Below are 25,861 nucleotides of genomic sequence, written 5' to 3'. Positions count from 1 at the left end.
GTTTAGGTTATCATGACACAGCAAACACCAAATCAGCTCCAGGCTGCTGTGAAATGGGAATAAAATGGCTCGGAATGCAAATACGGCTGTGTAATCACTATCACTTTTATGAGCCAGTGTTTTTTTTGTTTCATCCGCCTCGCTCTTTCCACGGCCTGGTTATTTTGCGTCAGGGCTGCATGTGCAGTCCGTGTCGAAGAAACCCTTACGCCAGGTAAACACAGCAAATCCCCACGTTGGCCTGGCATTGTGATTTGGCAAAGAGGACACTATGAATCCAGCTACATGTAAACACAGGCTTTCTGCAGATTTCTCTGGTGGCCATAACCTTATTAATATTCTTGTATTGTGGTTATGGAACCTGCACTAATCTCAGATTGTAGGAGCCTGCAGCAGCTTCGTTTACCGTATGTTACTCTCCCTTTTCCTGCAGACTCTTCCTTATATCTACTTCTACTTTCTTCACTTTCGTTCTATTCTCTTCCCTGCTTTCCACCCCCTGACGTCACTTCCCCCAATCTGCTATTATGCTGCCTCTCAAGTCATCGAATAACAGTGAATTTTCTTGTGGACATGCTTTAATTTGCACCATTACTCTCTCACACAGACTTCTTACCCTACTTGTGGAAATATTTCCTCATTTTATTCCCCCTTTTTTTTTAAGCTTTAATCTCTTGTCTTCTCCGCCCCGTCCCTCCTCTTTGTCACTCCCCTATTAAGAATCCCCCCTTCCCTCATGACAGAGGAGTCAAATATAACAAGGCTGACAGTTCAGGCTCCGTGGCTTTGTTCCGAGAGAAAAGCTGATGGCTTTTGAGGCCGTGATTGAGTGTGACAATTGGATTTCTGTGAGACAGAGAGAGAGAGAGAGAGAGAGAGAGAAAGAAAGTGGAGAGATGGAAAGAGAGTGAGTAAAGCCAATGATTTATTTAACGGCACTGGACGGATAACTCCCCTAACCATCTCTAATATGATGGAGCGGGGCTCTGAGTGCTACTCTCTGCTGGAGCACTCACACGCCTGACAGGACAGATATATATATATATATATATACATATATGTGTATATATACATATATATATACACACATACCAATATACCATACTTTTTTCCTGAGTGAGTGAGGGGAATGTCTGTTTACATTAAGTTACATGAATTCAAGGGTTTGTTCAGTGCTCAAATAAAACTTTTAGAGATGAGCAAAAGACATGGTTTTTGCCGTGAGCAACAATGTTCACGAGTGTAGGGTTTGAAGTTTTAAGAGGCACAGCACATGCTGTGTATCCACACTCTTACTTTTTCCTTTCAAAGCACATACATTCTGTTTATCCCCAGCAGAGTTTGAAAAGTTGTACGTTTGTAAACTCTAAAGATGCTTTTTTTTATAGTCTGGGTGAGTAGCATAAACACGTCACAAGTCTTCCTTGCGCATATGAATGTACTTTTTTCAGCATTTTTGCTTCTCGCAGGTGACAATATAGTAGTAAAGGTGGAGCTGAGATGAAAAGATTGCCTTGGATCTTCTGTCCCGTTTGGAGCATCTGAGAGAGTGCCCCGCAGTTTATGGTTTATGATCTCTGGTTGGTTGCCAAGAGTAGATTAAATTTGCTAAGCTTTTTATGCAACTCTCACATGCTTCTGTTCACTGAATTACATTTTTATCAAAGTCCTTTATTGACTCATTATGAATGACTAAGTCTGGCATGAGCCAAACATTTCTCCCAGGAGGCACACTCGTGTATTTTAAGGCTTGAAAAAGTCGACGCAGCAGAATATCATGAGGTGACGCTCGCTGATGCGTACATCTGAATCGTTTCGGCAGCAGATGCTGTGATGGTAGTCCTGAGACGTAGACGTGGCTTAAGGTGCAGTACGGAATACTGTCAGTGGGTGGCAGCAGAGGTCACCTTGTATTGTCCTTGCAGTTTAAAGTGTGTAACATTTAAGAAAAAATTGTTTTGTAAATAAATGATTACTTTAAAATAAGAAAAAGGCCTGGTTTACGTCGCCTTATTAGCCCTTTAGGGGCTTACTCAGAAAACAAAGAAAAATGACATCCTTTCTGGTATGTGAAGGCCACCGTAGTTCCATTGACATTCACTGACATTAGTCCTCTGCACTCTCACAATTAGATGTCACAAAATCTTACACACTGGACTTTTTAAAGGTTAATAAAGCAGCTGTTATAGTAAATTATATGCAGGATATCGTCATTATTCGATGTATTGCAATATGTTCTGCATATTTACATAAGATCATTTTTAGTGGCAGCATTTCTCCCTGTGATTCGGTCATTTATCACTTACCTGAGCTTTAAACTTTTCTCATGTGACTTCAAACACCTCATGACATTTAGGACTGATTTTAACAGAACGGTAGAAACCTTAACATTTAGCAGTCTGCGACCTGAACCCAGCGATGGCACTCTGCGTTCCATTTGACCCTTTGTTTCCAGCTTTGCTCTGACCTTCTGACATCCACCCTCTGCCTTCCTGAGGGATTAAACCCCAGCAACCCTGACGGGGGAAGATGAGCCGGCAGCATCGCAGATTGGAACACGCTTCAGTACAGACAGATTTAGTTTGAGATTTCTGCGTCCTATGTACAATACAGAGCAATGCATTAATGAGAGAGAGAGAGAGAGAGAATGAGAAAGCACAAGAGGAAAAGAAGATGGGAGGCGGGGCAGAGATTGAGACTGATCTGGATTGGTTGGGGGATAACGTTATGTCCTCGATGGTTGGAACATTTTTCATCATCTGAACAGATTTAAAGCCGCAGGTATATGTCTGTTGTAAAAACTCGATAAATATCCAGGGGTGAGGCTACACGGGTTGTTTATTAGCCGAAAAACATGAAGAAGTTTCTACTTGCAGTGTCTAGTGAGGGACGCCAGAATGGAAAAAAAAAGACATAAAACATTTTGTGAGAGTGTAAAGGTTAGAATAGATGAGGCAGGAAATTCATGTGCTCGTCCATATGGACAGCAGAGGCAGAAAAAGAAACGGGAGGGCTGTTGGCCAGGTAACAATAGACACAGGAGAGAAAGCAAGGACTGCCAAGGAAGCTTTTTGAGAGAGGGAGGGAGGGAGGGAGGGAGGAATAGAGACAAAGAGAGTGAGTTAACCTCGGCGAAAGTGTATTTCACTTCTTAATTAACAGGCACAGGCACATTCTCTGTGTCTCGGTGTAATCTAATATGGTGCATTATGTTTTAGTGGTGCTCTCATCCTCAGTTACTTGATATAAGGCAGAGAAAAGGACAGTTTAAACCTCTACCGATGTCTCATATTAAAATGCTGCCCTGTTTTATTATCACTCCCTCAGACAGAGCATATAGGAGGTGAAAGATACAAGGGAGACGGCAGGGAAAACACAATAAATTCAACATTTAAAATTGGCGATTTGTTCAAATGGTCACTACTTTAGACGCAGACTATAATATGGATGCAAGAGGCAAATCAGTTCCGCATTTAAAAGTCTTAATGAATGGAGGACCTGTGCTCCGTTTTATAAGTGGCTAGAATGTTGTGCTAATGGCCAAACCTCAGCCAACACTCTGATTTATGAACAGATATGGAGATAAAATAGTTCATTCAGGTTTAATGTTTTCTATCCAGGTTAAAACTATGAGTCCTTTTCCAATTCAGTTGTTGTTTGAATTTGAATGTGCACTTTGAGCTTCATTCAGCAAGTCGAACACGTTTGTATGTAAACAAACTGGATCATGTGAGTCACTTCTGTACTTTTAATTGAGTAAATCTATATTTATATGCATAAAATCTATACATTTGTCCCCAGAATTTCCCCTAAAGGGATCAATAAGAAGGATCTTTTCTGTTTATTTGAGGCTGTGCCTCAGTGTTTCTGTTCTTTGCTGTATTTTCCAGCCAAGTGTCACAGAGCAGTTCCCTGGAGGAGGTTCACCTGGATGGCATCCCTCCTGCCCCTCGCCTAGTAGAGATGAGACGTGACCCAGTCCTGGGCTTCGGCTTTGTGGCGGGCAGTGAGAAACCGGTGGTGGTCCGCTCCGTCACGCCAGGTAGGGGTTTGCACTCAGCTGTCTGAGATCCTCAAGTTTTCAAAAAAAGAAAAGGCAAAATCTTCTTTAATTGCCTTGTTTGCTTTCTGTTATATCTAAAAGTTTCGCTATGCACATGTATTTTATACAATATTTGACCAGGTGTGATTCGTTATATATAAAGATTTTTTTCCATCCAAATCCAAAATAACGTATACTTATTTTATGTGATGTCATTAGCTCACACTACACTGTGCAGACTGTATTAGCGGAACAGTATTTTTGTTGTTTTTTTTTCCCGGACAAATTGTTTATTCTGGTAAATTGGCTGATTACTAAATTACTGTCAAAGCCACGCTTCTGTCCTCATGTCAGCCGTCAGCTCGAATGGCTGCACAGACACAGTGATTAGGCATATCAATAATCAATCAGTGCTGAATTGCAAGCAGGCAACTGAACTAATGAATGCACTATTTAGAGCGTCAAGCCAAAAAAAAGAGAATGCTTATTTTGTGCATTTTATGCAGCAGGAGGAAAACACACAATTTTAATGTTACATGGTGATTTATTGACACACAGCCTTCGCTTGACAGACAAACCTGCTGCTTTGGAAGAGCAGTGTTTTGATCAGCTGTGGCTTATTTGCACGTGTGTGTGTGTGTGTGTGTGTGTGTGTGTGTGTAGGTGGCCCATCAGAGGGGAAGCTGTTGCCAGGCGATGAGATCATCATGATTAATGATGAGCCTGTCAGCTCAGCTCCAAGAGAACGGGTCATCGACCTGGTCAGGTAGATACACACCAAAACCTCTGGGACATTGCGAGGTGTTGGCATCAATCACAGCTGACACAACCTTATCTGCCTAAACTTTAAAAGGCCAGCTCACTCATAATAAAATATGTGTTTTTACCTCTTAGTTAAGGCTAAGAAATTCAATCTATGGCAAGATATCCCTCCTGGACTCATTGGGGTGAACTGACTATGATATAATAAACCTTATGAAACCTATAAATCTATAAATAATTATCTTGTCTATTGCCTGGAGCAGGATCATGTTCAGCATTAAAACATAATGTGCTTTTAAAGGTCCAGTGTGTAACAATTAGTGATATCTACTGGTCAGACTGTGGATTGTAAAAAAAAAAAAAAAAAAAAAAGTGTGTTCAGAAAGTGTTATTTTGTAGTAAAAAAAAAAAAAAGAAAGAAAAATAAATGTTAGACACAAGATAAAATCTGAACGTAACAGGAAGAGGAAAAAAGTGTTTTATTACCGTTAATTAATACATTACTTTTAAATGAATGTTTTAGTGATGCTTTCCACTACAGACAATGTCTAAAGCACATATACAGTACGTTTGAAAGGAGTTCAGATGATATGATTAAGAGTTCTTCTTCAGCAGTTTTAATTATATTCTTTTTGTATATGGTGATTGCCAGAGGCAAGTCATTTCATTTCAGCAAAGCTAATCAAGTTCCCGCCGTTGCTCGTCTGCCATTGCCGTTTCATCGCTCTTGTTGTTTGCTGACGGTTTTGTTGACTCCATGATTTGCTGTTCTTGTTTCAGAAGCTGCAAAGAATCCATCATGCTGACTGTTGTCCAGCCCTATCCTGTGAGTCGATCCTGTCTTACAAATTTCATTCTTCTTCTTCATTAGTGCCTGCAGCTGCAAGGCATTCTAGTGAGAACCCTAGGGTTCTCACTAGAATGCCTTGCGCTGCAAGGCATCTCTTGTAATCGTGCGCGTTTATTCTGCTTTTTATTCTCGCGCCCTCCCGTTATTTCGGCACGCTACTCCTCCTGCATCTTTGAGAAACCCCCAACACAAGTTATATCAAAATGTGCGCCTTGACCGGGAATGGTGTGCTATGACTTTTCTAAGATTTTCATATAACCATTGGGATAATATTTACAAAAAACTGAACAAAAATTAACATTGAAGTGGATGGGAGACCGAAAAAAACCAAGCCCGCTTTGGAGCATCACAGTGTCGTCATACTTTAACGTAGAAACGTGGTTGGAAGTTTAAACGGGTCACAAGACTTGGGACTTTTCTGACCTAAGTCGACATTTTGATACATGTTACGGTTTTTGAACTATCGCAGTTTAAGTTTTGTACTTTTTTTCAAAGCTTTCTGATTTTATAATGGGTGTGTGTGTGGTCGTTAGGTGTGAGCTAGAGTGACACACTCTAGCAAGATCCAGCAAAATAATCAGAAAAACTTCTAAACAAACTCTTCTCCTGCCCACAATTTCCAACCTACAGAGACAATTTTTACATCAAAATGTTGCCATGGTTGTCGTCTAACCCTGTGTGTGTTTGTCATGTTCATATGACTTGTAGTTTTTCTTAAAATCACCTCAAAGCACAGAGAACTCTGGTCACAGTCTCAATTCACTCCCATGTTAAAATGTCTGCTTTGGAGTTGTGGAAAATCAAGATGAGGGTGATTTTAAAACTGTGATTTCTCTGTCAATTCACGCCCGTTTGTCACAAATCTTGAGATGGGAGCTGCTGAAAGCCTCCTGGCGCTCACAAACCAAAAATTTTATCTCTATCATCAACCGTTCTTGAGATATGACAACTTTAAAACATGCTGTTTTCTCTGTGAGAATGGGAAACAGAGGGGATTGTGAATCTCTCTCTCTCCCTCTCTCCTGTCACTCCAGCAGTTTGCCCCGCCCCCTCCTCTGCCGGCCCTGATTACACACACCTGCTGACAATTAAGCCATGTGGACTATAAAAACTCCCTGTTCCCCTGTTTCAGTGCCAGTGTGTTTTCGTCCATGCCTGATCACCATAGCGCCTCGTCACAGCCCCAGAATCCTCAAGTTTTTGATCCTCTTGGTGAGCGTTGCTTTATTTTGTAAGTTTTCTTATCATAGCCTGTTAGCTGATACCTTAGTTAAGATTTATAGCTTTTGTTTTCCTCCTTGGGAGAGATTTTTTGTTTGTTAATTTTCACAGCCTTTTAGGAACTCCAATCACTAGGCTTGTGACTTACCTTTTATTAGTTAGATCCAATCATTTAGATTGCGTTTTGTTTTTTATCTCATTCTTAGTTGGTTAAGGATCGCCAATCATTAGGATTGTGCTTTTGAGTTAGCTTTTGTTTTGAAGTGTTTAGAGCCGTGTTTTCCTCTGTTTGGAGAGTTTTCTGTTTAAGTTTTACATGATAACCTTAGTCCGAGTATGTTTCCTCTTCGGAGTGATTTTTTTGTTCCGCGTTTATAGTTCCACAACGTTTCTCTTGTAGAGCGTTGCGCTCGCAATTTGTTATAGGTTTTCATAGCCACGCTTTTGTTTTTCCTCAGTAAAGAGGACCTGCCTTGAGAATTGTTTACGAGTGCCAATAAAGACAATTAAAAAGCCTCTGAGTCCTCTCTGATCCGTCTTGTTATCTCCTCTAAAACTTGGTGTTTTTAAAGGGTGAGTCCACCAAAATACCACTCTGTCTAAATGCTTTTAAAGGTTCAATCCACATTTTTAGATTTTATAACGCAGGTGTTCGGAAGGGGGAGGGGGCATCAGGGAGTGGGAGGGGTTTATGAGTTATTCTTTTTCAAAGGGTGATTCCACCAAAATACCACTCAATCCTTTACCAGCACAAGTCCTGCACGCGAGGACACATGCCGCAAGAACTGCAGGCACACTCGAAATTTCGGCACGGAATTGCGGAAATCTAGTTTTGGAGTTAAAATTGTTTTCCATCTCTATTGTTGTTCTGAGTTTCTTTTTTTTAAATTGCTGATAATGGTGAAATCTCCTTTTTACCTCAGTTCACTAAACAATCCATTAACTCCAGAGGAAAAAAAAAAAAACACAGTCATGATGATGAGTAATGTTCCGTGTCTCATTTTGAGTATGTTATTATTGCTACCATTTGCAAACGTTATCCTGACGAGTAAATTCAGCTCCATAAGGACACCGTCTGTCCTTGAAAACATAAAATCATGCATTTGAAGAATGATGATATTCTGGATTGACCTTAGTTTCAAAAGAATTATATTAAAGAGCCAATGAACTGATCCTAATTAAGTGTTGAAAATAACTTATATATTCAAATATATATATGTATTTGTATATATATATATATCTATATATACTGTATATATATATATATATATATATATATACCCACATATAAATCCTTTTAAACAAGGTCAAATAGTTCATAAAAATAGTTCACCAAGTCCATGATAGACCTTGTTACCATGGAGACTATTGTGAGTCAATGTGACATTAATGTAAATACGTACACCTGTTTGCTAAGGTACAGTGCCTGGCTCTTTCAGAAAATGACTAAGCACATTTTTAGTTTCCACCTTTCCAAGACAATGTTTCTGGAAATTAAAATTAATAGGAAAAACACCAGCATTTTCCATCAAAGGGAGATTAAATAATGTGTGTCTTTTAGTTTAGTTCTTAAATTCATTCTTTCTCTTCCTTTTTTCCCAGTTTCAGGAAATGTAAAGTGACTTTCTGACAGTCAAAGGGCTAATGACTTTCAGTTTTTAATCATTTTAGTTCTTCTATATTTGACCAAGTCTTCCGCCATCTGTCTCTCTCTCTCTCTCTTTCTTCTACCCGACACCACACCACCCCACCCACCCACATTTTCATCTCTCTTTTCGGTGACGGCTGACTCTCAGTCCCCGAAATCAGCGTTCATCAGTGCAGCCAAGAAAGCCATGCTCAAGTCCAATCCAGTCAAAGTGCGCTTTGCAGAGGAGGTGATCATAAATGGCCAGGTTCCAGTGAGTTTTGCCACACACACACACACACACTCATGTATATGTATGACCTATATGGGCAGTGCCAGATGGTTGCCACTTGCCTCATAAGACAGACAGCTCAGTGTGACAGACAGATAAGTTAATCACTGTTACGTTGATGAATTTGTTACTTCACACGTCTTCTGTCGAAGTGAGCACTGCTGTGCCGCATCTTTTATTTATTTATTTACCCCCCCCACCACCAGAACCCAGTGAAGGACAACTCTCTTCTGTTCATGCCAAACGTCTTGAAGGTTTACCTGGAGAACGGGCAGACAAAGTCTTTCCGCTTCGACAGCAGTACCTCCATCAAGGTGCGGACGCAAAAACATGCATTGTAATCATGTTGTCATCATTTGCACAACAAGCTCAAATGTGTATTAGTTCAAAGTCAACATGACAACTGTTTTACGATTGATGTTGTGTTGTTTTGTTCTCCCAGGATGTGATTCTGACCCTGCAAGAGAAGCTGTCAATCAAATGCATCGAGCACTTCTCCCTCATGTTGGAACAGAGGATGGAAAGCTCTGGAAGCAAATTGCTTCTCCTGCACGAGCAGGAGATGCTTACTCAGGTAAAGGCTACAGGTTTTCTCTCCCTCCCATTCACTGTGTTTACCGAGTTTCTGTCTGACACACAAACATACACAGACATACTCAGCATTCAGGCTGCATTTGGACCCCAGTGTCAATTTATCAGCACTGGCACACCAGGGGTGACAGCTCACATTACACCTATCCTCCCACACACACACACACACACACACTCTCATTCACACACACACACACACAGTGTCCGCTACATTCTAATGAGGTTGCGGGGATGACAAAGGACAGTTTTAATATTCATACCACACAGTTCAAGCTCCGCGTGTGCCACAACGTTGGATGAATGTTCTTCTTCAACACACTTGATAAAATACACTCTTTACTCTAATAAACATGAGCGTCCCTCTTGGGCTTAGACCATCACTGGGTAACAAAAAAATACTCCTATCTACACATAATCATTCCTCAAAAACATTTTCATCCTTTTATTACACAGTTAATATATAATACATACATCATTTTACACGAGGCATCCTTTACCAACTTGCACCTCCGCCGCCTGCTCCTGTGACTCTCAGGTGACCCGGAGATCCGGCTCCGACAAGATGAAGTGTTTCTTCAGAATCAGCTTCGTGCCGAGGGACCCGGTGGAGCTGCTCCGCAGAGACGCCGTGGCGTTTGAATATCTCTATGTGCAGGTGAGCCAAATCTGGGGTTCATTACCTCGGTAATTGCATGGCGCCTTTTTTTAGAAAAGTTAGGACAATTAAGTCTAAAATGTGTCGTTTCCAAATGAACTTGGACCTTTATTTAACAGAGAAAAGGCTCAAGGGAAACTGTCTTTTGGTCCAACTCGGACGAGTTGAGGCTCAGAGATCTTTTTGTGTGAAAGTTTACAAGAAAGGGAGGGAAGAAGCTGGCCAGTGCTAAATACTAAAGGTGAAAAAAAACACTTTGACACTCCATCATCAGGTGAAATTATATTATGAATCAATTTGCATGAAGGCAAAGAAGTTTGCCACAAAATGGTGGGACTTGACCCATCCTTGTTTCCACAGATGCTCTTTTTATATATCCAATCACGATCCCCACACCTGAGAACTGTGGAACCTTCCATAACTGCGCTACTTGTAAGTGTGCAGTTGGGTGCAACACTGAAAATCTTTTATTGGAACTGAATGATTATGTCACTTGTTATTCTACAGAATGAATTCCTTGAAGACAATTTGCAAATGAAGTCTTTAAGTAAAAGTGCTTTTGTCTTGGTAGAATAAAAAATGACTTCCCTGCTGGAATCTGTAATATTTAGTCAGAAATAAAAGCCTGAGAGAAGGAAAACTAATCATCTTTTGTCAGTTTACCATTGTGGGTTTGCAAGTTCTTCAACAGGCACTGGAAATTGATCCCCTTTGACAGAATCTGTTGCCGCAAAGGCTGAGAACAACTTATTTGATCTTAGCGAGGCTGGATTGTTGCTTAGAAATGCAGTTCACATGCCCGAAGACTTGATTTTTGCAACTCTTATATAACTTATAAAAGCCCTGCTTTTCCTCTAGAGTTGTAACGATGTGGTGCTGGAGCGATTCGGCCCGGAGCTCAAGTACGACGCCGCTCTGCGATTGGCTGCACTGCAGATGTACATCCTCACCATGACAACACGACAGAGCCAGAAGGTCTCGCTGAAATATATCCAGTAAGTTTATGTGTGGGACTTTGCTAGCATGAGGTTTTTTCAAAAACACATTCATTATTATTAATTTGATCGATAAATTGCCATATTTATTATTCCTTCTTTTGCACACCAAGGTTTTCCAGACAAACGTTTAAAGTACTTAAAGGGAAAGTATTTTTGAAGTGGAGTGAAGATTTGCCCTTTAAAAAAGTGAATAAAGGATTACAACGGATATTTAATAAAAAAAAAAATGTAATTTATGACTTTACAGAACTATCATGTCCTTCCTCTGTATTCTGGTCATGGTGACCTGCATTGTGCCTCCTACCACTGATCTCACTTAACAGCAGTGGATGGAAGCCCACATAATTTCACATGCTCTTTTATTGAATTGTTACAATTTGTGCAACATTTGAATAAGAACCTTATGTGTCACGTGTGGGTGTGGTCTGTGCGCTCCCTCTGCAGAAAACACTGATTTGCTGCCCTCATCTGTACAAATGTAGAGTTTAAATTCGGGATATTCTCATTCTGTTCACAACAACATCACCATAAGGTTGTAGGAGAGGAAGCATCCGATTTCTAGCCTTTATTTATCTCTCTAAAATCAATCTCTCACCTCAACAGAAAGGAGTGGGGTCTGCCAGTGTTCTTGCCTCCTGCTGTGCTGACCACCATGAAGGAGAAAAACATCAGGAAGGCTCTGACACACATCCTTAAAACCAACCAGAACCTTGTGCCTCCAGGGAAGAAAGTAAGCAGCTTTCTTTGTCTTTCTTTGCCCTTGTTAGTAAACTTCTGTCACACACACACACACACACAATTTCTTTGTTTTCTGATGCAATACCTTAAAATAGCATCGCGGCCAGGCACAGACCTTGTAGAGGTTCTCACCCTTGTCAACCTCGGACCCTTCGTCAAGCCAGACCTTGGATGATGATGTGAATAACAAGCATTTTCATGCATTTCTAAACTGTGTGCATACGTCATAACCTATTCATTGTCACACACACACACATATGCAGCCTTTCAGCTCTTTATGTTTCGATAAATAAGCAGCTGCTGGTGTTTTTAACCTTGTGAACCTGTGCAACAGCTTCAGCTTTAATTAGTGATTTACTGTCAACTCTCAGGTGAATGAGGTTAGTTGCACAGCTACTCAGGACACATATGTTAACCCTTTAACACCTAAGCCTCAAAATGTTATTATTTTAACCCTTTAACACCGAGTGTAGTGAGTCTTAGTCATCAGAGAGGAAAGAGTTGTAAAAACGCCTGTACATAGTTTCCATTGTTTGGCCTGTTTTTACACATTGAGACTCAAACAAATGTTATTTTAAATATGTTTTATACTCTTCACATTTCAAATTTAACATGCAATAATCTGATGTTCATGTACAACTAGTGTTTAAAAAAAAAAAAATATATATATATATATTAATTATTCATTTTAATTTGTTAAAACAATATGTTAACATGCAGTAAATTGTAAATAACTGCCAGATATTGAAAGTTATTCTGGAAAAAGGGGAAAAAAAAACTTAGTCACAGGACATTTTCTGGCCCTTTTATGGTTAATAATGGGGACACAAATATGATGAGGAGATTTTTAATTTGATGCACATCAGGAGCAAATATTTAGTGATAGTTTATCCATTAAACAGCGTAAAACATTAACGCTCTACTGCAACAATAAATGTTTAGGCTGCAAAAATATGCTTTGGTTGACATGTTCCTTTTATTCCAATGAGAACAGAAGCTATAGCTTATTTTGAGTCTGCCCCAAATACTCAGTACGCTGCCAAATGTCTATTAATCTTGGCTGAAATAATATATTTTTTAAAAAGATTTACATCTGCATTAGGAACACATGTGTGCCACAGACAGGGAGGCTGGTTGTGCTCTGTTTGTGGGATTTATCGCAGTAGGGGGAATATAACATAGAATGTTTACAGTAAATAAATACATACATCAATAAATAGTGCTTTTTTATATATATTTAAAATGAGTTATAAGTTATTTATATGGTCTGCTGTCTTTGAGAAATAAAAAAAAACATCACTTCACGATCCAACTTTACCATCCTAATTACAGCTCCATGCAATTAGAGTGAAGTTGAGGTTAAATGTACTTAACATATGTGTCTATACATTTGACAGTTAAACCACAAGGATATTGATTTCCTCCCCCTGAGAGCGAGCAGTATAATAATTTGTATGCGCTGTGCCAGATGATATCCAATCTGCTCATTAGGGAGAAATACAGCCGAGTGGCACTCATGAACCAAGATGGAAATAATCAAAACATTGATTCTCTAAATCAACCTCCTCGTTGCGGTCTTGAATTTACACTAACTGTAATTAACCAGAGATGACTTATCAATATTCTAAGTCGGCGTGTTATGTGACATTTTTATTGAGCGGCTTTGTCATGTTGAAGGGTATGAGATTTTTCAATGCTTTGGGTAAACTATAGATAAAGCATTGGTACTTTTGGTGCTTTCTATTTTAAGAGAGCCTTAAGGAGCACTACAGTGGAGTAGCTCTCCGTTCAGAGTTTGATCAGATTTAAATCATATGGCATAATGGAAAACCAGCAGTCCACATCAAAGTGGCTGGAGAACGCTTTACATCCTGACATTAGAAGACAAATACCCGTCCTCAGGAGGAGATTTCATTTCACATGCCTGCTAATGTATTTCACTTCTCTCTTTGCAGCTGACTGCTTTGCAGGCCAAGGTACATTACCTGAGGTACCTCAGCGAACTCAGACTCTACGGAGGGAGGGAGTTCAAATCAATACTTTTGGTGAGACCATTAGTCCCGGGAAGGATTTGTTTGAGATGAACCTTCAGTTTCAGACTTATGTTTTATCTCTAACGCGTACGCTCTTCTGTCTCTAGCAAGGGGAGAAACAGACAGAGGTGATGCTGCTCGTGGGCCCACGTTATGGCATCAGTCATGTCATCAATGCACGCACCAACCTGGTGGCCCTGTTAGCCGACTTCAGCCACGTCAACCGCATCGAGATCCTCACCGAGGACGACACCAATGTCCGGCTGGAGCTACATGTTCTGGACGTCAGGGTTAGTATATTTCTTTTATATCACATTTTTACCCCTTCTTCATCTTTTCCCTCTCCATCTGTCCTCTTTACTTGCCTCCCTCTTCTTTTTTTCTGATACAGCCCATCACACTCATCATGGAGTCAAGTGATGCAATGAACCTGGCCTGCCTAACAGCAGGCTACTATCGCCTCCTAGTGGACTCAAGGAGATCTATCTTCAGCATGGCCCGCTGTAACAGCACTGGAGGGGATGACACAAGTATTTAATTATTCACTCTCTCTGCATGTGTGTGTGTACTTGTACTTTACCTCCTACCTTTTCTGGCATAAACATTGACCTTGTCAGGACCAGTAGTCCTTATTAAGACCAAAACCTGATCCTAATGAGGCAAAACTTCATTTCTGAGGAGTCAGTTTAAGTCTGTGGCTAAATTAGAATAGTGGTTAGGTTAAGGTTAGGATTAAGTATTAACTGGTGAAGTTAAAGTTAGGGATAATGCTTTGTTTTGGCTGTCCAAATGAATGGAAGTCAATTCAGTGTTGTAAGAAGAATAGCTGCACAACTGTGTGTGTGTGTGAGCAGGAAAGTTTAAATTAAAATGTGTTGGGATACTATAATATACAAAACTACAGCTTCACATTAGATTATGTGTTGCCTTGTGCCCTTGTATTCCAGTCTTTTATAAAGAGGTTTAGACAAATCCTTTGTTCAACTAGATATATCAATTTACTGGACACAAAAATAGACAATTTCAAGAAGTGATGTGTCTGAATCCAAATTGCTCTTGAAACCAAATTGAATGTTTTTTTTCAGAACATTTTCATTTGTCCACTGGATGTTGTATAGAGGAGTGTCACTGCCTTTGTCCTGGCGGGCTCCTTTAAACAAATTGAAAAGTTGATGAACACTCGTACTCTGGCACGACTCAAGGCTAAATTGGATGGTGTGTTTTACAGTGCGGCACATAGCCTCACAGTCCTGAAGTGGTGCACTCGAAAATGTCTAGTGAAGACAAGGCCCTTTAAATTTTTAAAATCAACATTAAATATAAAAAGAACATAACATAAAACCTTGTATGCTCCCTGCAGGTCAGGATCGTGTCCTGGAGTGGCCCTACAGCACATCTCTGGGGGAAAATGAGGAGCTTTCCCTCAGCCAAGGAGAGGTTAACAACAGAGACTCTGCATTTCCAGACAACAGGCAGAAAGAGAACAGAAACAGCATCTCTCCTTACTTTCACGAACTGCAAAACCCTGACAATAGAGACCTAGGGACCCGGAGAAGTCCGCTGCCACCTCCTCCTCCCCCGGCTACCAGACACAAACCTCAAGACTCACCTCGGAGTGCCAAAGTGTCTTTTATTTTTGGGGGGGACCAACCCTTGAACCCGTCTAAGAACGCAGGCTATAAGCGACTGTTGGAGAGTCCGGAGGTACCTGAGCACAAACCGCTCTGCTTGCACAACAACACAGACTTTCAGCCACAGGACATGGCGCCATGTCAGTTCAGCGGTCTGACACATGTGTATAGTAACATCATCACTGAGGGAGGTGGTGAGGAGCCACTCCTAAGAGACCTATTTTATCATGACACGACAGATGATGCAGAGGACGATGATGATGCTTCCTGTGAGGAAGACTCCACTGGGGGGACACCAGTGAGTGACGATAGAGGAGGTGGAGATGAAAACTGTGGTAATCAAGGTGGGGTGCGTACCACGGCCGCTACCTTCCTCGCGCTTTCTGGTTCCACCGACGACATCATCGACCTGACATCACTCCCTCCTCCCGAGGGAGATGACGGCGTAGATGAAGACGAAGATGACACACTGCTGCAGACGCTCAACCATGCGATTGCAGCTCCACCACCGGGTTTTCGGGACAGTTCAGATGAGGACGCCGCACCTGAGGGAAGACCACTAAGCACGCGGGACAATGATGACATCCCAGTGTCGTTAATTGATGCCATACCAACACATGGGGAGGGGGAAGGAACCAGGGGAGGGGAGAGACGACTGGAGAACTCAGTCATAAACACTCTACAGGCACTGGAGGCTCTGTCTGTCTCTGAACAGGCACCTCCCCCACCACCCCCCAACAGTAACAATCGAGGTTGGTTAAATACTCTTCCTTAATTCCCCTTTTAATTAAATCTAACCAACCTCATACCAATTCTGTGTCGCAGTGAACAATAAAAATGCGGTCAATTGATTCAAATATTTAATTGAGTAATCACATGATTGTCCATAGTTAACTTTGCAAATAGATGGCATTTCAAGGGATATTATTTCAAGTTTTTAATACTTTTATCAAAATGATAGTGGTGTTTCCTCTGTTTTAACACATTTGTTTTGGAAAGTTCCACTCACAGAACAAGTGTCAAAACATTTTTGTGGCATCAAAAGGAATTTGCGTTATTATTGTATTAACTTTGACATTGAAACATCATCCTCTGTTTGAATTTAACCTTTTGTTGAATGACCCTGTCTCTCGTTTATTTTAGGTGTTTTCACGTCACGAGGCTTTAGCCCAGGGTCATCCTCAGATTCTGGAAATGAGACCAACTCCTCAGAGATGACTGAAATCTCTGAACTGGCTGCTACTCACAGACTCAGCGAGAGCCACATGCGCCTTCTGGTGGCCACGAGGGAAGGATACCAACCATTAATTGAGGAGAAAACTGAGTTCCCTGTCTCACCTAGGACAGGAGGGACAACACAGAAGAAACCTAGTCCGGCACGGCACCTTCAACCTCCGGCAGTTCCTCCGAGACGGAGTCCTCAATTAGACACCACTTCATCGGGGCAGGACAGCTTGGACGTGAGATCCCAGACTAACCTCTCATCCACTCTGCAGCGGCCAAGTTCCACCACACCAGGAGGCAAGCATCACAAAAAGTCTGCAGATTCCAGTGGGAAGTACAACACTTTCAGCACACGGGAAGGGCAGCGGGGCAGTAGTAGCCATTTTGACTTGGACCAACGCACTTCATTTTGTGAGAGAGGGGAAAGTCCAGGAAGACAAAATTCGTTTGTGGCAGAAAATTCTGGAGCAAACAGTCTACCCCTTGATCACCACAGAATTCCCCATCATCCCTCCTCAACCTCTGATCAGCTCTCAAATGCCGTTAACTTGGGGGACTGTGGCACAGACAATGGTGCTGTGCCTGTTGAGCAAGACGAACATCTAGTTGTAGCATCATTGTTGTCTCCAACCAAAAGTCCCACAGCAGCAGTGTCTGACCAGGGATCTGACATACAAAACAACCATCAGCCAATTTCTAGACAGCAGAGTGTCGCCCGTTTGTGTGAGTACCACCTCGCCAAAAGGATTTCGAGTTTGCAAGGAGAAGCCCACAGTTCACTCCAGGGTTCTCTCTGCTCATCACTGGATGCTGGTGGCAGCACAAACAGCAGTGCCTGTGCAACTCCGACTGACTCACCACTTGGCTCGGGTGTAGTTGAATCAAAGCACCTCCATTCACAAAGGGGCCCACTTTCCAGTTCCTCCTCCTCGTTATTCAGGGTGCTTAACTATGAGGAAAGCAAATCCGGAATCCCTCACAGCATCCCTGGTCAGAGTATGCAAGGAAAAGACCTCCACCCTCACGCAGACCCTGCCCTTCTTCGGAAAATGCTACCCAACATTCACCCCCCTGCTGGGGGTGAACCAGGCCGACCCTCCTCAGCCACACCATTAAAGCATAAAGAAACCACAAGTAGTGCAAACAAGAAGCCCTTTAATGATCTGCATGCTAAACAACAGCCCTGTTTTAAAGGGCTGAACCAGAAGGAAGGCAGTGAGGCTTACAGACAACTGATTAACTATCTGACAGTCAGCCAGATGCACCAGGGAGGGAAGCTGCACAGTGCAGGCATGGGAGGGGCAGTGAAAAAGGACACTAGGCGCTTTATCACAAGCAACCCTCAGCTTGTTGAAATGGTGAGGAATCGGGGCAACACCATTGCTCGCTGCCCATGTATGCCTTCCTCAATTTCATCCCCATTCCTCAACCCAAATGTAGTAAACCCTAACGCTGTAACTATGCAACTGGCAAATAGAAGTCTACGGTCTTACCACTCAGCCACACTTCCTGCTAAACTCAAGAGAGGTTCTGACATGCAAGCTCACAGACCAAATGAAAGTCTACATTTTAGAGCCGCTACTGCAGAGAGAAGAAACTCCCTCTCTGGCCTGGAGAGTGAGTTAGAGATGAGTGGTGTTGACCCAGAGCACGCTCTGTCCCTTTACAAGACAGAGGGCTTTATGACTAATGATGGGGCATTCATCGCAGGTGGAAGCCGTGATGGTGGTGCAACCTGTAACCGTCCCCCTCGTCGGTCAAAAAGCCAACCTAGTGGCAGTTCAGAGGAGTGGTTAAAATCAGACCCAAGGTCTCCTCATTCTCGTCCCAATGATTCTCTATGTTTCTCAGCTGCCTCCAATCTAAGTGGTCAACGAGCAGAACTCAACACCCTCTCACTGGGAAGGGGAGACCACCCATCAGCTTTTATCAGACAGGCATCTACAAGGAGAGATTGTCTTACATCTCCAACTCCCAATCTACAGTCTCCACCTCCTCCCCCACCACCTCCTCCTACTTTGTCTATACCTTTGCAAGTCAACACTAGCTCCAGAAATTCAGCCTTCACACAAGATCCAATCCATTCCATCCAGTCCCGGCAGAATCAGAACCACATCCAAGCCCCTTCCCCAAACCTACCACAGACTGATCCCTTTGGCAACAACCTACAAAGAGGTAGGGAGCTCAAACGCAGCTCCAGCAATGTCACTGCCAGTTCTGGTAGCGTTGAAGTTCCATTTGAGAAGCCAACCCGAAGCAGGAGTCAGCAGCCCTTGTTGCCATCTATGCCCCAACAAGGTGACACCAAAGTCCAGCGGAGGCCAACAAGGAAGAGGCTCTCCAAGAGCTATTCCCAAGGTTCTGTGTCTTCCCATACCACATGTTGGTCTACAGGCAGTACGTTAGATAGAAGGGCATCGGTGGCATTTCCATTGCAGAAAGACACTAAACACATGAAAGGCTCTCAAAAACTGGACACTAGTCCCTGGAGATGCAATGGACCTTTTAGCTATTGTTTCTTTAAACGTAAGACTGAGGGTGAAGAGGATGAGACTGAGTGGGAGAGGCCCAGACGAAGCCGTGGTGAGAAGAGTATTGATATTAATGGTGGCACTGTGTCAGCCATATCACCCTGTGGCTCAGTGGTGGATGCAGCTGGAGAGCAGCTATATGGCGAGGTCCTCAATAACATGAGCTTTAGTGACCGTCTTGGACGAATCAATGCACTCAAAGACCACATGTATAGCTTCCCATCCGGCTTCACTGATGTTCGCCGTGATTCCAGTGAGCTTATTGCGCTGGTAAGATCCAGCATTGGTCGCTGTGATCGTGGACCGCAGATGCCGGTCCAGGATGTGTCCCAGTACAAGCAGCTCCTCTCAGTTGAGTCAAAAGAATTGGGCCGGGCATGTAGGAGGATGGCACAAGCACACAGTAGCCCAGAGGAAATGCTGCTAGCTGTAACGTGTAGCTTCCAGGTGCTATGCTGTCTGTGTGAAGCTTGCATGTGTCTGGTTAGAGGGCTCGGAGCCTCGGCTCCACACCAACAGAGAGAAGTTGTGGCAAAGGTTGACGAGGTTGTTATGAACTATATTTGTTTGCTCAAAGCAGCCGAGGCTGCCACAGTGGGAGCACCAGGGGAGCACAGCGTGAAAGCCCTGGTTCGCCACTCCAGTACCATGTCGGCCATTGCTAACGCACTCACCCGCTCCCTTAAAACGCTGCTCAGCAAGTAGGGACTACTCCTTGTGCTTTATAGTGTGGCCTACACAGCTAGTATTAGTCTGTCTTTAAGCATCTTGGTGAAAGTTGTATTTATATGGCTGGACAGTCTCCATATCAAAATCTATAACGTATAAGACTTGATGCGGACATATTTACGATTAAGGTTTCATAACTATCAATTTGATGCGTAAGATGCTGAAAGGGAGCCCAGTCTGACTCCACTGACTGGGCTCTGCTGTTTCTGATGACTATATTGTGTATACATTTGCAAAGCCATACTGTCACAGACCTTTGTAATATTAAATGTACCTAATAGATCCCCTTTTACCTGTGCATTATGTAAGTTATTAACATGTTTATAATGTATATAAATACAACAGAATTATATTATTTGCCGTAGCAATTTTGAGAGGCCATTAAGTATTCAGCTTTTTAGGTCATTTAATATGCAGGGCTGGAGTGAACTCACTTTCAGTTCAATCAAAGTGCAGTTTTACTAGAGATATTTATAATAAGTTTAAAACGTTACCTGTAGAAATTAAAATAAAATGTGCCAGTGAGGAAAATTGTTGCTGTCATTTTATTCACATGCTATATACAGTAGAAATAAAGCCAAAATGCAGCTTAATTTCTCAATGACTATGTAACAGTGAACTGATTTCAACCCTTTTGCATTTACAAAGCTTGTTTGTTTGTTTGTTTTTTGCTTAAATAGTTAGAAATGCTGGAAAGACAGGGATGCTGAAGTTGCACTGCATTTACCTGCTAATTGAATAAGCTAAATATAAAATTATGAAAACTACTATATAATAATACTACAATATTAACAATTAAAGGAACTTTTATTTTTTTCAGAATGACATGTTAGTTATATCTATTTAAAATTATTTTTCATCTGATTTATTATTGCAAACCATGTATCAAGACTCTCTTGACAAGATTAATATACCAACATATTAAAATATTTTACAGATATATGTCTCTTTTAATGCGTCTTCTTTTTTAAACCTTTCCCTGTAACAACAGATCAGCAATGGTGTCTTTTTAGTTTTGCCTTATCTTCACTTCAGCTGCTTCTTTGATTGGTTTAAACATGGGTGTGTTGCTAAAGACCCAAAGTTCAGTTCAACTGTAAAGTTTAAGGGGTTGTAGATAGAACACATGGACACCAATGGAAAGAAGGGTTTATTGTGAAGTAAAGAGTGTGAGACATGAGGATTATGAGATTAAAGTCATAATCATGACAATTAAAGTCAAAATGAATAGACACAGAGTCAAGATAAAAAGTCTAACTTTTGTGAAGTGGTCTTAACTTAAAAAATAATAATAATAATTGTGAAGCTATAAAGTTTCATATTTCAACTTTATAGCCCTACCTGCTATCGTAGTTTGTGTTCATATTAGTGACTTCTAAAGCCATAATAATGACTTAGCATCTTATAGGTTTTTTTTTCTTAATCACAGAAAACATCTTATAATTCAGAGTTCATCTAATATTTTTGACTTTTAATCCAATAATTGTATTTTTAATTTAATAGAAAAGTCACAAATAATAGTTTCTTTTCAAATAGTAATGACTTTCTATCTGAAAAGAAACACTTTTATTTATCTCATATGCTTGGCTTCCATCTCATAATTATATAATTTACTCTTAAATAATTATGACCTTTTTTTATCCTATAATTACAACTTTGTGTTTCATAATTATGACTTCATCTCATAATTTCGAACTTACATTAGTATTTTTAATGTTATCATAGAGGGTTTATTTTATTATTTTAATTATATTATCGTTTTCAGTGGTAAAACAAAATACATTAGTTCCTTTATTGTGTTTGCATGAGGCAGTGTGTGGGGGGTAGGGGTGTTTGCCTGTAAATCTGCATATTGGGCGCTTCTTTTTCGCATGCAGTGACGTTGACCAATCAGCTCAAAGTGTGCAGGGAAACCACGCCCGCGCGGTAACTCGTGTCGCGCGCGCGCCTCCTCATCAGCATTGTGCTCCTGCAGCAGCTCAGAAAAACTTAAGTTACGTCTTACTTTACCTCTTCTTAGGGAGGCAGAATATACCGAAAATTGCTTATATGTTTATAATTAAACTACAGAGGCCGTGGAAAGTGCTGCTACAGTGTGACGAGGAGTCCCCGAGTTGAAGTGACCCTCTGCTGCGGTGAAGTTAAACTTTCCTCCGCGGCTACTGGTGGTGTTTAAAGTCCAGCTAACAGCAGTAGCATCCCTGGCTGCTATCGAGCAGTTAGCGTCGTATTTTAGTCACAATAATGGCAGCTGTTTGTCAGCAAAGACGAGCGTTGATGGAAATACCAGCTCCACAGCCAAAAATTGCAGGTGAGTGGGAAAAGTAGTACGTTTTTATTCTTCAGACAACTTTAATGTGTATTTTTTTTTTTAGTTTGTTTTGTTGTTTCGCTATCGCGCTAATCCAACAAGCGCGCGACCCCAGTGCACAGCTGGTGATTTATAAGGTGTAGCAACTTAGCAGCATGATGCTTCAACATACAGAACACGGACACTACAATGCTATGTGCTTTGTTTGTTTTTGCAGCTCGGATGAGGAGGTCCTACCTGGAAATTCTAAGTCTTCGCTTGGCTCCATCTTCTCTAACAAGGGGGAGAAATACGGCAGCAAATACAAAGCGCGTGCAGCCATGTAAGTTCCCTTTTAATCATTAACGTCCAATATTTACTGCGAGCTGGTCATAAGTCGTACTTTATTTGTCTCCCTTTTTGTTTCATTTTCATTTCACTTAAAATAGCAACATGAGTTCCATTATTCTTTAACCAGATTGAAGGTCCAGTATGTAACATTTAAGATGGTTGATTGACTGAAATTCTGTACGAGTTGGTAAGTGTATAATTGCTTTAAAATGAATTAATTGTGTATATTTTGGTGATACATATAGCTTTTCAGTGTTGCTACTTTTCTACTACTGCCCGAATGGATAAACAAGTCATTTTGAAGCAGCACCTTACATAACTAACAACTGGAATGTTGTTGAAGCCTTTGTATTTTAGAATTGGCAGTCTCACCATTAGATTTCACTAATGTTTACACACTGGACCTTTAAAACAATAAACTGATTAAGATATTGCCACATCAGCAGTTGTTTCTGATTATCTTCCCCTGATTAGAGATGTATTTGAATCAGGCAATGAATAGATTAAATGTATTTGTTTGTTTGTTTATTTGTTTATTATCTATTGTTGAGCTGCTGTAACGCCGTTTTCTCTCCACTGTGAGATAAATAAAGCTATCTTATCTTATCTTATGTATGATCTCGGTGTATGATGGAGACATGTTGAAGTCAGATTATCAAACATATACAGATTGAGAGAATGTCGTCAGACACAAAATGACAAAATGAAACTTGCCATTTTGTCATAGCAGCTCTAAGTTGCAGCGTCACACAAAATATCAGAGGGAAAACGAAAACATTAAACAATTAAACAAAAATGAGTGATAGCAACAGTTTTAGGATGGTTCGATGTGCTAAAGTGTGTTTCAATCTGACGATCTCACTATTAACTGGAAATTCAACCTTTTGGTTTATGGTCATTCTGTCATTTACTGTTCCTTCTTTCTCCAGTGGACTTGCCCATTGGTGGTGTTTGGAGTGGGAGACTAGAGATGCAGAGTGAGAAGATGGATGAGCAGCATACGCCCCTCTCCAAACAACAGCTTGTACAGTTAATCAGATCCCTCATCTTAGTTGAACAGGTATTCATCTTGTTAATTTGCAAAACCGAGCATTAATCATCACAGTGTTCTATGTAGTTAATGAACTTTAAGTAAAGTCAATTGTGTTTATTTGTATCTTAGAGCCAAGAGCCCAGGAACATGGTGTCAGACATGAAGAATCTCCAGGAAGACTTGCAGCTAAGGAAGGCAAATGTTTACAGGTCCATACCATACTCGCGTTTTGGCTCCAACAGGGATGCTCACTGTTACAGAAAGGCATATCCTCACCTCGTTGCATTTAAAGTGAGTACAAATGTTAAAAATATCAAAAAAAAACATTTTACATGTATATTGCTGTATGATGAAGTCTGATTATGCAGCATTTTACTTTAGACATTTGAAGAAACTTATCTTCTCCTCCATTTTAGGTTTCATGTCAGGAGTGGGGCCAGGTTCTTCTGAGAAACGAAGAATGGGATGCTGTGTTGGAGCATGCACTGATGGCGTGGCGCTACACCAGCGAGCTGCCACAGTGGGATACGGTGAACCACAACGCCATGAGAGAACAGTGTTACAGCATTCTGGCAGCTCACATCCACGCTGCACTCCAGCACTACCATTCTGACCCCAGCAGGGGGCGTGAGCTCCTCAGAAGGTATTGCCTCCGCATTTAAAAATCCAATGTATTAGAATGAATGATTTTCCAAGTGCATCTGGAACTACTGTGGCTTTTGAACACCAGAAAGACTCATTCATCTAGGTCATCTAAGTTTGTGTTGTAAGCTTCTGCTTCAACATGTTCAGGCTGCTGTAGAAACATGGTGGCCTCTGTAAAGCAAGGGTTGCACTTAAAACGTTTATACTCTCATATAAATATACTTTTCGGTTGAATATGTTCACTTCTGGCCATTCAACCCTAAATGTTATACACATGACCTTTAAACACGCATCTTATACAGTTGGTTAATAGTTCATGCAATATTTTGTCATGATATTTCAGGATTTTACACAAACCCCTCAGTCTGTTTGATTGAAGCAGTAGAATAATGTTGAATTCAGTTCTGGCTGTGGTTTTATTATTGCATATGTTGAGCCACAGTGTGGATTATATAATAAAGTTCATATTCCAAAAAGTCAGTATGAGGTTTCCTCCCAAGATTTCTACCCGCTTCTCAGCAATAACTACTGAGTTATCTGAGGCGATGGCAAACCTCGCTTCAACTAAGTCATTACCTGAACGCTGTGCTGAGCATTTAAGTTCATTTAAAGGACTGAGATTTGTTACAGCGCAGGCCCTGGTGCTGCCGGTTTACTGTGATTCCCTTTGTCATCAATAATCATCCAAAGCAAAGCAGCACGGACGTCTTACTGGAGTCCTCTCTCGCCACCTGTGGGGTGTAAGTGCACTCATCTTAGTCCTGGGTCAGCTTTTCTTCACCATACATGTCAACATTAGCTCACTCTATGCGTTCACTTCAGCCTGGTAACAATGACTGAGTATGCATTGAAGTCAGTTATATTGTGAAGTTGCCAGCCAAGCATTTGATTGATGCTACAGCCAATTACCCAGCCTCTTGAAAAGCTATGAAGTTTAGATGTTATCATATTCATATGGTGGTGATTAACTTCCTGCTGTCTGACGATTTGGCTGTAAACCTAAATGGTCAATAGCTTTTTAGGGCATCTTTTTAGAGGCAACCTGTCTGACAAATAACCCCCTCTTTTTTCTCTTTCCAGGTTGAAAATGGCTCAGGTCCATAGCCAGTCAATTACGCCGTGTATTCATGAGCTGCAGAGGATGATGGGATGTGCTGACGACTCCTCCATGGATACAAAATAACACGAATAACCCTATCTGACTTGGTGCTAAGTGACAATTGACCTTAAAATGGATGTTTAAGGGCCAAAGAATGTGTTTGTGAAACCACTACAGTGATATTCCAAAGGGCAGGGAGCAACTGCAAATGTTAATGCCATATGAAGCAAATCACAATTTTTATATCAACTGGGAACTGTGATGTATCACTTGTCAGTTTAAGTTTGATTTTTGTTCAGACACGCCTCCACACCAGAAGTATTCAGTTCAGCTGTACATTTTTAGAAACGTGTATAGATAAACTTTTGTGTTGACTGCTGAAATGTGAAAAAGTAAAAAAAAAATGGTCTTTTGTGTTCCTTTATGTGTGTCTTTCTGTTCATCATACTTGAAAGTATTGTCTTTGTTATCTTTTAGATATGCTTTGTGTGTTTTTTTTTGTTTGTTTGTTTTATGTCT

At 41.2% G+C, this 25,861-nt stretch overlaps 2 protein-coding genes across 4 annotated transcripts in view; both read left to right on the top strand.

Moving 5' to 3' along the window:
- The window catches only part of LOC131446397 (FERM and PDZ domain-containing protein 4-like), a 57,321-nt gene extending 36,486 nt beyond the window's left edge, over positions 1 to 20,835 (top strand). For all 3 annotated transcript variants that reach the window (XM_058617591.1, XM_058617607.1, XM_058617599.1), the window contains 14 exons: positions 3,891 to 4,042; positions 4,706 to 4,808; positions 5,585 to 5,630; positions 8,672 to 8,776; positions 9,001 to 9,108; positions 9,237 to 9,368; positions 9,921 to 10,040; positions 10,899 to 11,035; positions 11,642 to 11,768; positions 13,732 to 13,821; positions 13,917 to 14,099; positions 14,201 to 14,339; positions 15,170 to 16,192; positions 16,584 to 20,835. In XM_058617591.1, coding sequence (XP_058473574.1) covers positions 3,891 to 4,042; positions 4,706 to 4,808; positions 5,585 to 5,630; positions 8,672 to 8,776; positions 9,001 to 9,108; positions 9,237 to 9,368; positions 9,921 to 10,040; positions 10,899 to 11,035; positions 11,642 to 11,768; positions 13,732 to 13,821; positions 13,917 to 14,099; positions 14,201 to 14,339; positions 15,170 to 16,192; positions 16,584 to 19,900 — 5,782 coding nt within the window. In that variant the 3' untranslated portion in view covers positions 19,901 to 20,835. The remainder of the gene's footprint in view (positions 1 to 3,890; positions 4,043 to 4,705; positions 4,809 to 5,584; positions 5,631 to 8,671; positions 8,777 to 9,000; positions 9,109 to 9,236; positions 9,369 to 9,920; positions 10,041 to 10,898; positions 11,036 to 11,641; positions 11,769 to 13,731; positions 13,822 to 13,916; positions 14,100 to 14,200; positions 14,340 to 15,169; positions 16,193 to 16,583) is intronic.
- A 1,043-nt stretch (positions 20,836 to 21,878) lies between these two features.
- Positions 21,879 to 25,861, top strand: LOC131448997 (uncharacterized). The gene is made up of 6 exons (XM_058621891.1): positions 21,879 to 22,235; positions 22,453 to 22,557; positions 23,495 to 23,625; positions 23,728 to 23,889; positions 24,015 to 24,241; positions 25,324 to 25,861. The coding sequence occupies exons 1-6, from the start codon at positions 22,169 to 22,171 to the stop codon at positions 25,424 to 25,426; spliced, it is 795 nt and encodes a 264-aa protein (XP_058477874.1). The 5' UTR covers positions 21,879 to 22,168; the 3' UTR covers positions 25,427 to 25,861.

The sequence above is a fragment of the Solea solea genome, chromosome 2 (genome assembly GCF_958295425.1).
Source record: "Solea solea chromosome 2, fSolSol10.1, whole genome shotgun sequence".
NCBI lineage: Eukaryota > Metazoa > Chordata > Actinopteri > Pleuronectiformes > Soleidae > Solea > Solea solea.
The sequence above is the reverse complement of the archived record's forward strand: the minus strand, read 5'-3'. Positions and strand labels throughout refer to the sequence as shown.

Excerpts from the sequence above, each read along its gene's own strand:
- LOC131448997 (XM_058621891.1), top strand. The coding sequence starts at position 22,169 with ATGGCAGCTGTTTGTCAGCAAAGACGAGCGTTGATGGAAATACCAGCT. Across the intron at positions 23,626-23,727 it reads CCCTCATCTTAGTTGAACAG|AGCCAAGAGCCCAGGAACAT; the intron begins GTATTCATCTTG and ends TTTGTATCTTAG. Across the intron at positions 23,890-24,014 it reads CTCACCTCGTTGCATTTAAA|GTTTCATGTCAGGAGTGGGG; the intron begins GTGAGTACAAAT and ends CCTCCATTTTAG.